The following is a 13,555-nucleotide window of genomic DNA, read 5'->3' as shown; positions in this document are numbered from 1 at the left end:
CATTACTGCTGTTAACATAAGGAAACACCGTACCCAGCAAAACACCACAAATGAGATACAGCAATTGTATCAAAAGAGATGGTGGCTGAGGGATAAATATTGGTGTAGGATACAAGGAGAACTCCCCCACTGTTGTGGGATCTTATCCACCTATCTAAGCAGATAACCACGGGCACGGTGTGTCAGAGGAATAAAACAGCTTGCAGGAGGATACAATTGTTGGATTTCCGTGTAACTACAGACCAGTCAAGGCACTTGTTGGTTTGGCACCGACCCACTGAGGAGGATAAATATGCAATGATGGAACTTTGAAAGTATCCAACACATACAAGAGGAAGAGCTGGAAACTCCACAGCATGGACCACTGCTTTATAAATTTAAACATCATCAAAGTCACATGCTTTATTTAAATTTTTGTTCATTGAATAAAACTTATTTTGTTGCAGGGTAGAACAATTAGCAAGAATGCCTTTGCAATGGCTGCTTGGAACTCCAACCAAGTTTTACCTGCCTTGAGGTCTTCTTAAATTGCAGTCTTTTTTAAACAATGGCAGGAGTTGGGGGGAACTAACTGCCTCATAGTTGGCTCGAATCCCATCTTAAAATGCTAATGAGAAAGTGGTGTCTTTTTAAACCCTGTGGATAAAGCAGCTTTCCCTCCTGCTGCTCTCAGAGGTCTCTCAACTCCTCCCCTGCTTACCCCTTCCCTAAGCATTGTCCTCTCCATAGGCATACAACCCCTCTCCCCACAAGCATCTTCCTCCCCTCCCCATGGGCATCTGTTCCCATTCCCACACACTGGAATTCCCCTGATCACCAACAGGCATTCACCCCACTCATTCGCACAGGCATTTTCTTCCCATTTCTCTCAAAGGCATCTCCCTCACCCAGAGGTCTGGGGTCTTGGCAACTTTCAAGCATCAAAATGTGGTCATGATAGGAAAGTTTGGTAAGCACTGTGCCATGATGTTAAGAAAAGGTGTTATATCACTCCATGGTCTTCCTTTCATTGTTAGTAATTATATTCAATAAGTTCCAATATCAGTGAAATGAGCATTTCCTTATTTTAACAGCAATAACATTTCTTGTAGTCATTGGCCATTGTCCTGGGGTAGTAAAAGGCTCTGTGTAAAGGTCAATCTTTCGAAAGCTTAAAGATTTCTTTAAAGAAAACAAATGTTTGCATTTTGCACCAATATTGTAGAATATTGAATTGCAGAATATTCAATGACTCACGACCAAATCTACATCTGTTCTCATATGGTATCTTAGGACCACCATGAGCATAATCAGCATACAGCAAGTAAGAAACTATGATGTCTTTGCTAAGGCATGTACTGTCATTCAGAAAAGGGATAATTTAGATCCGTGCTCATGCAAAGCGAGTAAAAACTCGCATTTATTAACTTCTCCGTAAAACAGAAGACAGTCAGAAAACTTTGACTCCATTATCCTCTTGCCATTCAGCTGTTGAAGTTAATGGAAAGTATTCAGTTAAACGTACTCAGGAAGCATCTCTCTGGAAACAGCAATTTATCAGACACTGCCTAGTTTAGGAAAAACTTTATTTACCGTTGATCTAACTTTCCTTTCAGAATCTTGGCTCCAACAGTCATCCAAAGGGAACAGTATTCATGTTTTATAAACAAAGTATAGTTAAATTCCTCCAATGTAGCAGTTGAATCAAGGTATAGTTACAAGACGGCGGGATTCCTTTGTTAGACTATAGCTTCAATGTGAAAATTTAGAAGTGTGTCTTAGGGAGCCTTTTAGTACACAGAGCTATTAATATAAACACTGGATGACACCCGGTAATATGGCAATGACTCTCTGTTCCTTTCACAGTTACATGTTAATATTTCTCTATGCTTAGTGATTTTGTTCAACGCCTAACCTATCAAAGCTTCCATTGTAAATTCTGAGGACAGGTTGCCTGGGTTGTATTCCCTTACCTGTGGAAGATTGAGTGGCAATCTTATTGAAACCTTTAAAATGAGACAGGGATTTGATAGGGTAGATATAGAAAAACTGGGTTTACTGGTGCAGTGAGGGGGTGGAGAAAATTACAGAACAAGGCAACATAATCTTAAAAGAAGAGCTGGGACTTTAGAATTAAATTCAGGAAGCATTTGTTCCTCAAAAACCAGGTAAATTCTCGTTCCCCAAACCCCCCAGACCATGATCCCAGTTTCCTGTGGAAGTTTGGCAAGTAGAATTCTCAATGTAGAGAACAATAGATTTTTGTTAGATAAGGGTAAAAATTGTATACGAAGGCAAGTTGATTAAATGGGACTGAGATATTGATCGACCGTCATTTAACTGAATAGTGGAACAGGCTCAAGGAATCAAATGACTCTGTATACCAGTCCTAATGTTCTGAGTTAGAACAGGAGAAGGCAAAGGGATAAATCAAAATAAAATATCCCACATGAAGCTCTTATGGGGAGAATCTTCAATTGTACGTGCGATTATAAGGAAGTGATGATTGGATCTTTCAGCCAATTGTTGATGACTCCAAAGGACATCTCATTTTTAAAAATCAACAGTCTAAAAAGCATTAAACTAAACATAATGCATTATAACAATGACTATGTTTATAAAACATCTCATTGGATGCAAAATGATTTGAGAAACATTGAGGTTATGTAAGATGCTATATAAATGCATTTGTTAAATGCATAGTGAGCATTTGGAAGTGGGTTTTGCAACTGTTAAGTGCAATTGTTCAAATGTTGCCAGTTACATTCATGCCACACGAGTGCCAGGTAATGACCATCCCCAACAATAGAGAATCTAACCATTGCCCCTTAATGTTCAATGGCATTGCTGAATCATCCACTGTCAACATCCCAGGGGTAACCATTGACCAGAAACCGAACTGAACCAGCTACATAAATGGCTGCAAGAGCAGGACAGAGTCTGCGGTGAGTAACTCACTTCCTATCTCCCCGATACCTATCTATCATTTACAAGGTACAAGTTAGGAATGTAATAAGACCATGACACCAACTCAAACAGCACACAAAAAAAAAACTTGACGCCACCCAGAGCAAACATCCCACTTTATCAGCTTTCCCCATTCATCACCTTTATCATTCACTCCCTTTATCACTGACACAGAGTGGCAGCAGTGTGTACCATCTACAAGATGCACTGCAGTAACTCACCACTACCTAGAAGGAAAAGGGAAACAGATTCTTGGCAGTATTGCTGCCAGCAAGTTCCCCTAAAAGCCACAAAACATCATGACTTGGAACTATAATCACCACTCTTTTTCTATCGATGGGTCAAATCCTGGAACCTCCCTTCCTAACAACACTGTGGGTGCCCTCAATGACTGTAACAGTTCAAGGTGGCAGCTCACTTTCTCCAGGCCAATTAGGGATAGCCAATAAACGCTGGTCCAGATAGTCACCCCCACATCCTATGAATGAAAAAAAAAATTTAAGGATCAGTAACCTGAAAAATAATGGACCAAGAGCTGCTGACAATATCTGTTTCAGTATAAACCTTCAGTAACAATTACAGCTGTTTGCACAGTTTGAAGCCAATTCACAGAGGCCAAAGGATTGAGTTTTGCCTCAGTAGATGGTTGTTCCTGTTCTATTGCCACCTGTCAGCAACCAAAGATTGATGTGGCCTCCTTACATGAACCAGTGTACATTATCTTCAAGGACACAGATACTGAGCCCAAACCCTCCTGACAAACACCTAAAACAGTCTAAGTCTCACTGCTGTTTGTGAGACCTTTCTGGGTGTCAATTAGCTGCCATGTTTCCCTGCATTATAACAGTGACTATGTTTATGAAACATCTCATTGGATGCAAAATGATTTGAGAAACATGGAGGCCATGTAAGATGCTATATAAATGCAAAGTTTTACTTTTTCTTGTCCTGACCTAGAATATAAAATGTCAGAATTTGGAGAGCAAGCTTTAACACAAAATAACGGCAGAAATTCAATGGCCATTTCCTCCACGCCCACGCTCAGCAAGGTGGCATGTGAATTTGGGAAAATAAAATTGGAGGCTGCTTATTCCTAAACATCTTTAAAGTGGTGGACCTTCTTTAACAGCATTTATTGGTGGACCCTGCTGCAAAAAAAAAAAAAAGAAATCCCTTTGGAATATTTTAGGTAAATTACAAACTAAGACACTGTACCATATTACTGACTTTCTGGGTATTCTACTCAGTAAACTAAGAGTTCCATTTACTTATCCAGTTTTACCCTAGAGACAGGAGCTATTTGATTCACACAGTGGATTGGTGCACGATCTTTCCCACTTCCATCCTTCTGTCTTCAGCCTCCTAGACTGTTCCAACAAAGTTAAGTGGAAGCTCAAGAAGCAGTACCTGGTATTTTGATTAAGATTCTACCTTCAATAACACTCAGTTCAACAGATTTAGATTATAACTACTGCTGTAATTAGTTGTTAAGAACGTAGGCTTCTTTCCCTAACAGATAATAGTCAACTATCGTTCCATAGCACAATGGGATAAATTTTATGACCTCGGCCTGACAAATTGAGAATTGTGTAATAAAGACTAGTTTGTGATACAAGATTCTTTAAAAAAAACGGAAAAAGTCTGCTCTGATGGCTGATCATTGAACTCAACATCCTAATCTCCCCTCCCCCACCACCACCCTTGATCCCTTTAGCCACATGAGCTAGATCTACCTCCTTCTTGAAAACACTATGTTTTGGCCTTAACCACTTTCTGTGCTAGTGAATTGCACAGGCTCACCACCCTCTGGGTGAAGAAATTTCTCCTCATCTCAGTTGTACAAGGTCTACTCCTTTTCCTTAAACTATGGCCCCTGGTTTGAACACTTCCTGTCACTTGCTTTTTCTCAATTTCAAAAATGTACTTTATTCATAAATATATCTCGAAATATATACATAGTCACTAAAGCAGTTTGGTTCCTGGGTCTAGGCCCAAAACATCAGCCTTCCTGCTCCTATGATGCTGCTTGGCCTGCTGCGTTCATCCAGCTCTACACCTTGTTATCTTGATTCCTGTCTGCTGCTGTTATACATTGTAATCCCTAGGCTTCATAAGACTGAACTCCACGGTTTGTGAAACTTGGGGTCTGCTGTCTTAAATCCTACTTCAGCCAATGTGACCAAGATGGCAGTTCATTTCTGGACGGAATAGGATCTATACAAAGACATTACAACCAAGTCCAGCAAGTTTCCAACAAATTTGCACCAGATCCTAAAAGAGAGTATAAACTATCATATGATTTTCTGTCCCTTTCATTTCCTTTGGTGAATCATACTTAAATCCTTTTAACGGATCATAGTAATTTCAGTAACTCCTAACTAAGGTCCATCACTGTGCTACATTATATCAATCATAACATTAAAATATTTTGCTTAGTCAAGGAAAAAGATTACATCAGGTGAGAACAATTGGAGATGAAAATGATAATTCAAAGAAAGAACAACTGCCCATTGACCGAACAGAAGGTAAAGGACATACTTGACTTTGGAAAACACAATGTCAACGTCGGTGATCGTCACATTCTTCCCGTCAGTGACGTTACAGTCTTTACATAGTTTTGACCAATTTTTGCCATTCATCTCTCTTCCTGTAGCTCTCGTGTCTCCATGAATGGCAAATTTTCTAAAGGTCTCTTCGAGGTCACTGAGCTCATCAGGTGTGGTAGCCCCACCATTAGTGCCATTTGAATTGGACACGCGTCGTTTGGCTGCTTTCTCCTGTATCCGGTCATTCTGAATCTTGGTGGATAGTTGGTCCATATTGCTGCTTGCTGGTTTGGCTTTGCAGTCAGCCATTTACTCCACTGCTGTGAAAATTTATAATATTTCATCAGATTGCACTTTAAAACATTAGTAGGTATTTCCTTTATTATGATCATAACGCATTCCAATGGTCACTATTAATGTCAGGCACTATTCTTTTACAAGGCATAAAAGATATTAAAATAAGTACATCATTGTGTTTCTTTTGACATTGCACTGCTGCAGTAACAATTGACTGTAACTTTGCCAATTTCTCTACACTGATCATCTTTTATAGAGCATATAGAGAGATTCAGTACAAGCCTTTATTTACATAGTGGCAGATAGTGCTCACTCAAACCCTGAAGATAGTGTTTACACCTCAATTAAGAAACCGCACTGGCCAACACTTATCCCCCAATTAGCAATGGACAATTTCCTTGTTATTTAACTCATTACTGATTGTGCAACCTGACTGTGTACAAATTAGCAATCTTATATTCTACAATTTGGCAATGATGGTGTATGTCAAAAAAAACCTACTTTGGGACATTCTGGGGTTGTGAATGGTATGACATAGAAGTGTAGGCTTTGCCTTTGAAATGTTGGAATTGCTACTTTACATACAAGTGCTAATAAACAAACACTTACATTAGAGAAAGAGAATGCAGTAGTTTGCATATTAGTGTCTATTAGATCTCTAACCGTGGAATTTTCCTATCTGCTTTTGGCTTCAGTGATGAAAATGGAGTTAAAAGTGAACTATATTAAAGCAAGTAGCAAGTTAAGGTTTAAAAATAACAATGCAATAAGATTCAAATATTCAAAGATCACCATAACTTTCAGTCATTGCAGCACGGAGTTCAGACACTAAACAGAACTGCTTTTCTAATTCCACTAATAATAAAGAACATCATTCAGATAGTTGGGTCCTCTCCAAATATTTCCACAGAATATGGAGCCCTTAACCACCTCCATGGTGAAAGATGCTGGACTCCAGCATGTCATATTGAAGAAGGCTCACTGGTCCTAAAATTTTAACTCTGCCTTCTCTCCACTGATGCTGCCAGGCCTGCTGAGTTTCTCCAGCAATTTCTGCTTTTGCTAAATTGACAGTTCCTTGCACCCCTACTTCAACATCGCCTGAAGTCACTGGCTATTGCCAGATTACAGCTGCACTCTGATCATGCACAGTGTTTAACTCTTCATGTATGTGCCCATGGGTTGAAGCCACCCAATAGGAAGGTTTCCCCCTTGTTTACCCTGCCACGTGAGTGGCCCAGGTTTAATCTGACCCGACAGCAGCAATGACCAGGGATTAAGGCTGAGATCTTAGTGGTCTACTTTTCTCAGTGGCACACATATTGAAAAACATCCTGATGAATTGTAATATTGTGCCGAGCACCTAAGAGTTACGTGTGTATTACTCACGGCTTGGATTGAGTTTAGAAAGCCAACCAGCCACATAAAACGGAGTGAAAAATTGCATATGGGCCACATATTATTTTTCTACAACTCTGCAATTCTTTTAAAAAGTCAGGGTACACTATAAAAGCTACTGCCTGCAGAGGGTTGCAACACACTCTCAATACGTCATCCTAGATCTTTCTAAAGCTTTGTGCTTTTACAGTGTGTGAAATTATATCATGTTATAAAAATGCAGTGTTTTTGACTCAATAGTTTAATAGTTTTATTTCAGGATCACAAATTCATCCCACAGCTTGTCAGTCAACTTGCGCCAGTTGATGCTCAGTTTGTAGCACTCTCGAAAGTTCCACTCAGGACTCAAAAAATCCAGGCTGTCCCTCCAATGGAACATTGTGGAGGTGGTGCACTGTCGGAAGAGCTGTCTTTCATCGGAGATTTTAGATCAAGTTTGGGCTTGCCCTCTCAGCTAGGTGTAAAAAGATCCCATGATACTATTCTGAAACGCAGGGGAGCTACTCCTGGAGTTCTGGCCAATATATACCCCACAGTCATCACCACCAAAACAGCTTATCTGGCCATTATCATATTACTGCTTCTGGGAGCTTGCTGTGCACAAATCAGCTGTCACACTTCCTCCGTTGCAACAGTGGCGACAGTTCAAACGTATTTCATTGGCCGTATCGTGTTTTGGGGCATTGTGAAAGGTGCTATGAGTGCACGTCATCCTTTATTTACTCTTCAGCCAACTTTAAACTAATACTGTGAACAGTTAGGGCCTGGGTCTGTATTCACTGGGAGTTTAGAAGTTTGCGAGATGATCTCATTGAAAAGTATGAAATTCTGGCAGCTGTCAGCAGAATAGATACAGGGATGATGTCTCCCCTGACGGGGAGACCAGGATAATAGGTCACAATCTCAGCTAAGCTATTTTGGACTGTTATGAGGAGAAATTTCTTCACTTAAAGGTTCGTGAACCTGTGAAATTCTCTACCGCAGAAGACAATGGAGGCAAAGTCAAGGGATATATTTAAGAAATAAATAGGAAGACTTTTAGAAGGTAAAAATGTCAAGCAGCATAGGAGGAAGAATGAGGTATGGTGTTGAGATAAAAGATCAGCCAAGATCATGAATAATATTGGAGTGAGTCAATAGGCCAATTGGCCTACCCCTGCTCCCATTTTCTGTGTTTCTATATTTCTATGGTAATATTACATGGCAAACACCAAAAGGAAGAACTACAGAGATATTTGAGAATTACAGTGCAGTTCATGCTATTGGCTTTCCTTCCCACTGGGCAGATCTTGTGTGCATGGAATTATTGGCTGTGTTCTAACACTCTGGGCTCCAGTGCAGACCCAGTTTCTACAGAGCAAGCAAGGATCAATTGCTGGATTTTCTTGGAGCTGCCTTTTCATTCTAGCTCGCCTTTTTGCCTTTTGCTGACTGTGCTCTTTGCTGCTTTGAACTAAACAATGCAACTATTTGAGATTGCTCCCCAGGCATTTCTTCCTTGTGCATTTTTCTCCCAATCTGTGGTGGGCATACCACAGTTCCTGAGATCCACCTTCAAGAAATCTGTGAGCCGTAAAACTTGGCCTACCTCGCAGAATTGTCCAAATTTAAAATTGTGAAATTAAAATACATGCCCACTCCTTCTGAGATGGGATCTGATCAATGCTTCAATTCTTGGCCTATCTGCTCCATGACATACTGCAGTGTTGGCCACTTGATTCTCCCATGTGATGCCCAAGATGTTCCAATTACATCTCAGTTGTTCAACTGCTTATTGTGTTCTGGCATAGGTGGTCTGTGGCTCAGAGACATATAGGAGGGTAGGTATTACTGCAACTTTGTAGTTTGTAGCTTTGTGGTTTGTTTAATTCCCTGTTTCTGGCACAGTCTTCTAAGTAAAGGAGCAAATGCTGAGCGTGCTCTAGCAATTCTATTTGTCACCTTGCTGTCAATGCAGACATTTCTGAAGATAATGTCACCTTTCTTTGGCGGGTGTGGAATATAGTCAGAATTAGAAGGTGGCTGTTAAAGTATCTCCGGTCTTCTTTAAGCTTAAGATTGGACATAGGTCCCTGGGCACTTTTGATAAACAGTTCATGATTCTTTGAACGTCACACTCCCAATGTCACCAAGGGCACATTTATTGGAAAGCAGCAGTCGTTGTAGCACAGGCAAACTTCTGGCTTGAACGTAAGAAAATCCCACAAACAGCACTGATATAGAAGACCAGACAATTGATATCAATTGTTGGTGGTTTAGGGATAAATATCAGGACTTTTTGAAAACTGCATGTCTCCTTTTAGATCTACCTGATTAGGCAGATAGCGACATCATTTAATATCACCTTTGGAAGACAGTACTTCCTACAATGCCGCACCCCCTCAGTATTGCTATGAAATGTTAACCTACACTGTGAGTGACTGCATTTCTCATACCACTGGCACAGATTCTTTAGTTGAGGGTTGCAGTCAGCTCAGTTGAAGAAAGTGACATCTGGTCCAAATTGGATAGACATTCCATCATCATATCAATCAAATTCCTAGCAAAGAATATTTTGAAGAGCGTGGGTGCCTCAGACACAGACCTTGTTCACACTACATTTTATTTTAATTGGAGTAATGCATTAACTACAGCCAGCATCTCTCACCATTGTGAAACTGTTGACCTGGATTTACTGCTCTATCAGGTCACCCAATCTTGGCTAAGGCTTTCCACATGGCCTCTCTGTTTAAATAATGCAGCTCAGAGTGAAACAATAAAGTCCATTCTCAAATGGTGCCCATTCATTAAAGTGCACAACAGTCAAAATGTTACTGATAACTATTGTCCTACACTGCCAACAGAATTCTCCCAATAGCTCTCAAAATCACAATTCACTTCTCAACAGAAAGACTTGCATTTATATAGTACTGTCCATGACTTCAAGAACACACAAGAACAAGAAATACTGTTGAAATGCTGCCACTGTTGTAATGCAGGAAAACAGTTTGGTGGGCCTTGTCAATTCTAATGCAGATGGGCCAAATTACCTCATTCTGTGCTGTAACTATTCTATAATTTTATAATTCTGTAACTGTAATTCTATGGAGCATTTCTAACAACACTGAATCCTTGTTGATGAGAATTATCTAGTTCCTTCTAGACACAATTTAAAGTTTCTTCAGCCACTCTGGGCCAGTCCTCTGGCAGATTCACTTCTCTTTCGGTTAAAAACAAAATTCTCCTAAATTGACAAAATTCTTCCATTGTCCTTAAATTGTACATTTCAGTCTTGTTCCCAAATACTGTACAAAAGAATTAATTCAATTATTCAAATTGTTCAAAATTTTAGCCCCTTATAGAATCTTTCCTGTTAAGTCTTTCCTTTAAGTAACTCCTCTGCTCCCTTCAATAACTAAATATCCTTTCTCTCCCTTCCTAATAATTCTTGAGATGTGGGAATCATGCAAAAGGCAGCATTTATTATTAATACCTTGTTTTGATTTGATTTGATTTATTGTTGTCACATGTACCTAAGTACAATGAAAAGTTTTGTTTTGCGAGCAGTACAGATAGATCATAACAAACAAGGGCATACAGATCATATGGCATTTAGACAGAGTGAGGCAATACAAGGTTATGCCTGCAAAGGAGGTGAACAAAAGCAAGATCAATGTCAGATTTGAAATTAGAAAGGTTCATTCAGCAGTCTAATAACAGCAGGGAGGAAGCTCTTCTTGAACCTGTTGGTACTTGTGTTTAAGCTTCCGATTCTTCTGACTGATGGAAGAAGTTGGAACAGAATATAACCAGGATGGGAAGGGTCTTTGATGATGTTGGGCTGCCTTTCCCAACCAACGAGAAGTGAAGGTAGAGTTGATGGATGGAAGTTTGGCTCCCGTGATGGTCTGGGCTGTACACACCACCTTCTGTAGTTTCTTACGGTCCTAGGCAGAGCGCAGTTGCCATACCAGGCCATTATGCACCCAGATAGTATGCTTTCAATGGTGCATTTGTAAAAGTTAGCGGGGGTCCTTGTGGACATGCCAAATTTCATGAGCCGCCTGAGGAAGGAGTGGCGTTGTTGTGCCTTCTTGATCGTAACAACTATATAGGAGGGCCAGGACAGATTTTTGATTATTGTCACTCCTAGGAACTTGACTCTCTCAACCCGCTCCACCTCAGCTCCGTTGATGTAGATTTGGTATGACTGAGCGTTTTGCTAGTGCACTACAAGAAGTCACTTCAGAGGTACCATGTTGTTCCAGGACTGAAGTCACATATGGGCTAGATCAGGTAATGATGGCAGGTTTCATTCCTGAAACTATATTCTGAAGTTGTCATGGTGGGATTTGAACCCTCAAAACTGGATCAATGTCCTTGGCTTCTTATTATTCCAGTAACATTACCATGCCATTAAGGGTCATTGACCTTGCGTGTTGGTGTAAAACGGTTGGTACTGAATTGGCAGCCTAAAATCTCACGCCATTTTTGCTTCCAATCAGGAAAGAGCTGCCAATTTACGTTCACCAATTTTACAAAGTCACAATCCACAGCCATTATCTCTGCTCTGTAATATGCCATTTTGTGATCTCTCTCTATTACTGAATCTCCTTGGAAATATCTTTGGCCCCAGGCGCTTGCTGCTGTTTCTATTATAGGGGAGTTTCCACAGCAGCAGAACAGAAAAGAAAATTACAGATGTGTCATTGTATTTGTCTGTTGATCCTTTCCCATTGGCTGGGACAATCTCTGTACATGCCAGAATGTGGAAAACGGTGGCCTGTTGAGAGTTTGATTGCACAACTTGCTTGAAAAGCACTAGAACAATGACAATTTATTTTGTTACATTTCTTGCCAATTTCACACAGTTGAACTGTGGACACTGGAAATCAGAAATTTCTGAAAAATCTCAGCAAATCAGGCAGTATCTGTGGAGAGAAATCAGAGTTAATGTTTCAGGTCTAGTGACTCATCTTCAGAAAATTTAGATGAAGGGTTACTGGACCCAAAATAATAACTCTCATTTCTTTCCAAAGATGCTGCCTGACTTGCTGAGCTTTCTCAGCAATTTCTGCTTTGTTACAGTTGAATTGGGTGCCTGTAACAACAATAACAAAATTGATTTTATATACCAACTTTCACTGAGTCACACATGACTAATCAAAGAAAGGAGGAATGCCTCAAAGAAAAGTGAACAGATGGAGAGGCCGAGGTATTTTAAAGCTGAAAGCACAGTCACCTATAATGGACGATGAAAATGAGGCTGTGGAAGTGGGACAAATTGGAAGACTACAGAGATCTCACAGTGTTCCAGGACTGAAGGATAAGTACAGGAAAGGTCATCGAGCAAGTTGAAAACAAGAATCAGAATATTAAAACGGAGGAGATACTGGACAAGGGGTTAATGTAGATTAGCAAGCTGAGACAGTACTCCCTGAGAGGAGATCTGATTGAGATTTTCAAAATCGTAACTGGCTAATCAGAGCAGACAGGGTAAAGCTATTCCACTTGTAAAAGAACAAAAATCAAGGGGGTATAGATTCAACATGATGTGCAAACGAAGCAAGGGTGATGGAAGAATTATTTTTCCACACAGTGAGTAGTTAGGGTATGGAATACCCTACCCTGGACATGTGGTTGAGGCAGGTTCAACAGAGGCACTTTAGAGGGCACTGGATGTTTTTGGGATAATGACGGTGTGCAGGGGTACGGTGAAAGGCAGGAGTCTGGATCCAGATATTGAGCTGGTGGGAGCACAATGGGCCGAATGGCTTCCTTCTGCACCATAATACTTCTGAGATTCTGTGAATCCAGGGGTGATAGGTGAACAGGACCTAGTGCAAGTTAGGATGTGGGAAGTAGAAACTTGGATAGACTCAAGTTTACAGAGAGTGAAAGTTGGGAGACCAGTTAAGTTAAGAAGTGGTGCAAGGAACTTAAAAATCATGTCAACTGCAATGCACATGAAAATCAGAAGAGAAGTACAACACACAGACTGTTTGATGAACAGCACTGAAATCACATGATTAACCATTGTGTCCACTCATCATCTTTTAATCGGAAATGCAATTGAAAGGTAAAAGCAAAGTTGCCATAGTCCCAGAGGACGCAAGAGCTCACCTCTCATTAGACCTGAGGGTCACCATGCTTTGGGTGAGGTAAGAGATCGAGAAAGAGGAACCTTCATGGTAACATCAGTTGGTGTGGGAATTGAACCCATGCTGTTAGCTTCACTCTACATCGCAAACCAGCCATCCAAGCTAACTGATCCCCACAGAAATGCAATTAGCCATTGGGCTCCCCAGTGCATCATATGGGACTAGAGTTAATGTGTTAGACAACACTGCACTAACGATGCATAAGTGCATTGCTAGAATGCCAGTAGT

At 40.4% G+C, this 13,555-nt stretch overlaps 1 protein-coding gene across 2 annotated transcripts in view; it reads right to left on the bottom strand.

Moving 5' to 3' along the window:
* LOC109912438 (tubulin polymerization-promoting protein) overlaps positions 1-13,555 on the bottom strand; it is a 37,784-nt gene that overhangs the window by 10,581 nt on the left and 13,648 nt on the right. Inside the window, exon 2 of one of the 2 annotated variants that reach the window (XM_048616125.1) lies at positions 5,485-5,809. In XM_048616125.1, the coding sequence (XP_048472082.1) occupies positions 5,485-5,801 (317 nt within the window). In that variant the 5' untranslated portion in view covers positions 5,802-5,809. Of the gene's footprint in view, positions 1-5,484; positions 5,813-13,555 lie in introns of both variants that reach the window. The other variant, XM_048616122.1, reaches the window with a different exon arrangement.

This window comes from Rhincodon typus, chromosome 2 (genome assembly GCF_021869965.1).
Source record: "Rhincodon typus isolate 14 chromosome 2, sRhiTyp1.1, whole genome shotgun sequence".
Classification (NCBI taxonomy): Eukaryota; Metazoa; Chordata; class Chondrichthyes; order Orectolobiformes; family Rhincodontidae; genus Rhincodon; species Rhincodon typus.
The sequence above is the reverse complement of the archived record's forward strand: the minus strand, read 5'-3'. Positions and strand labels throughout refer to the sequence as shown.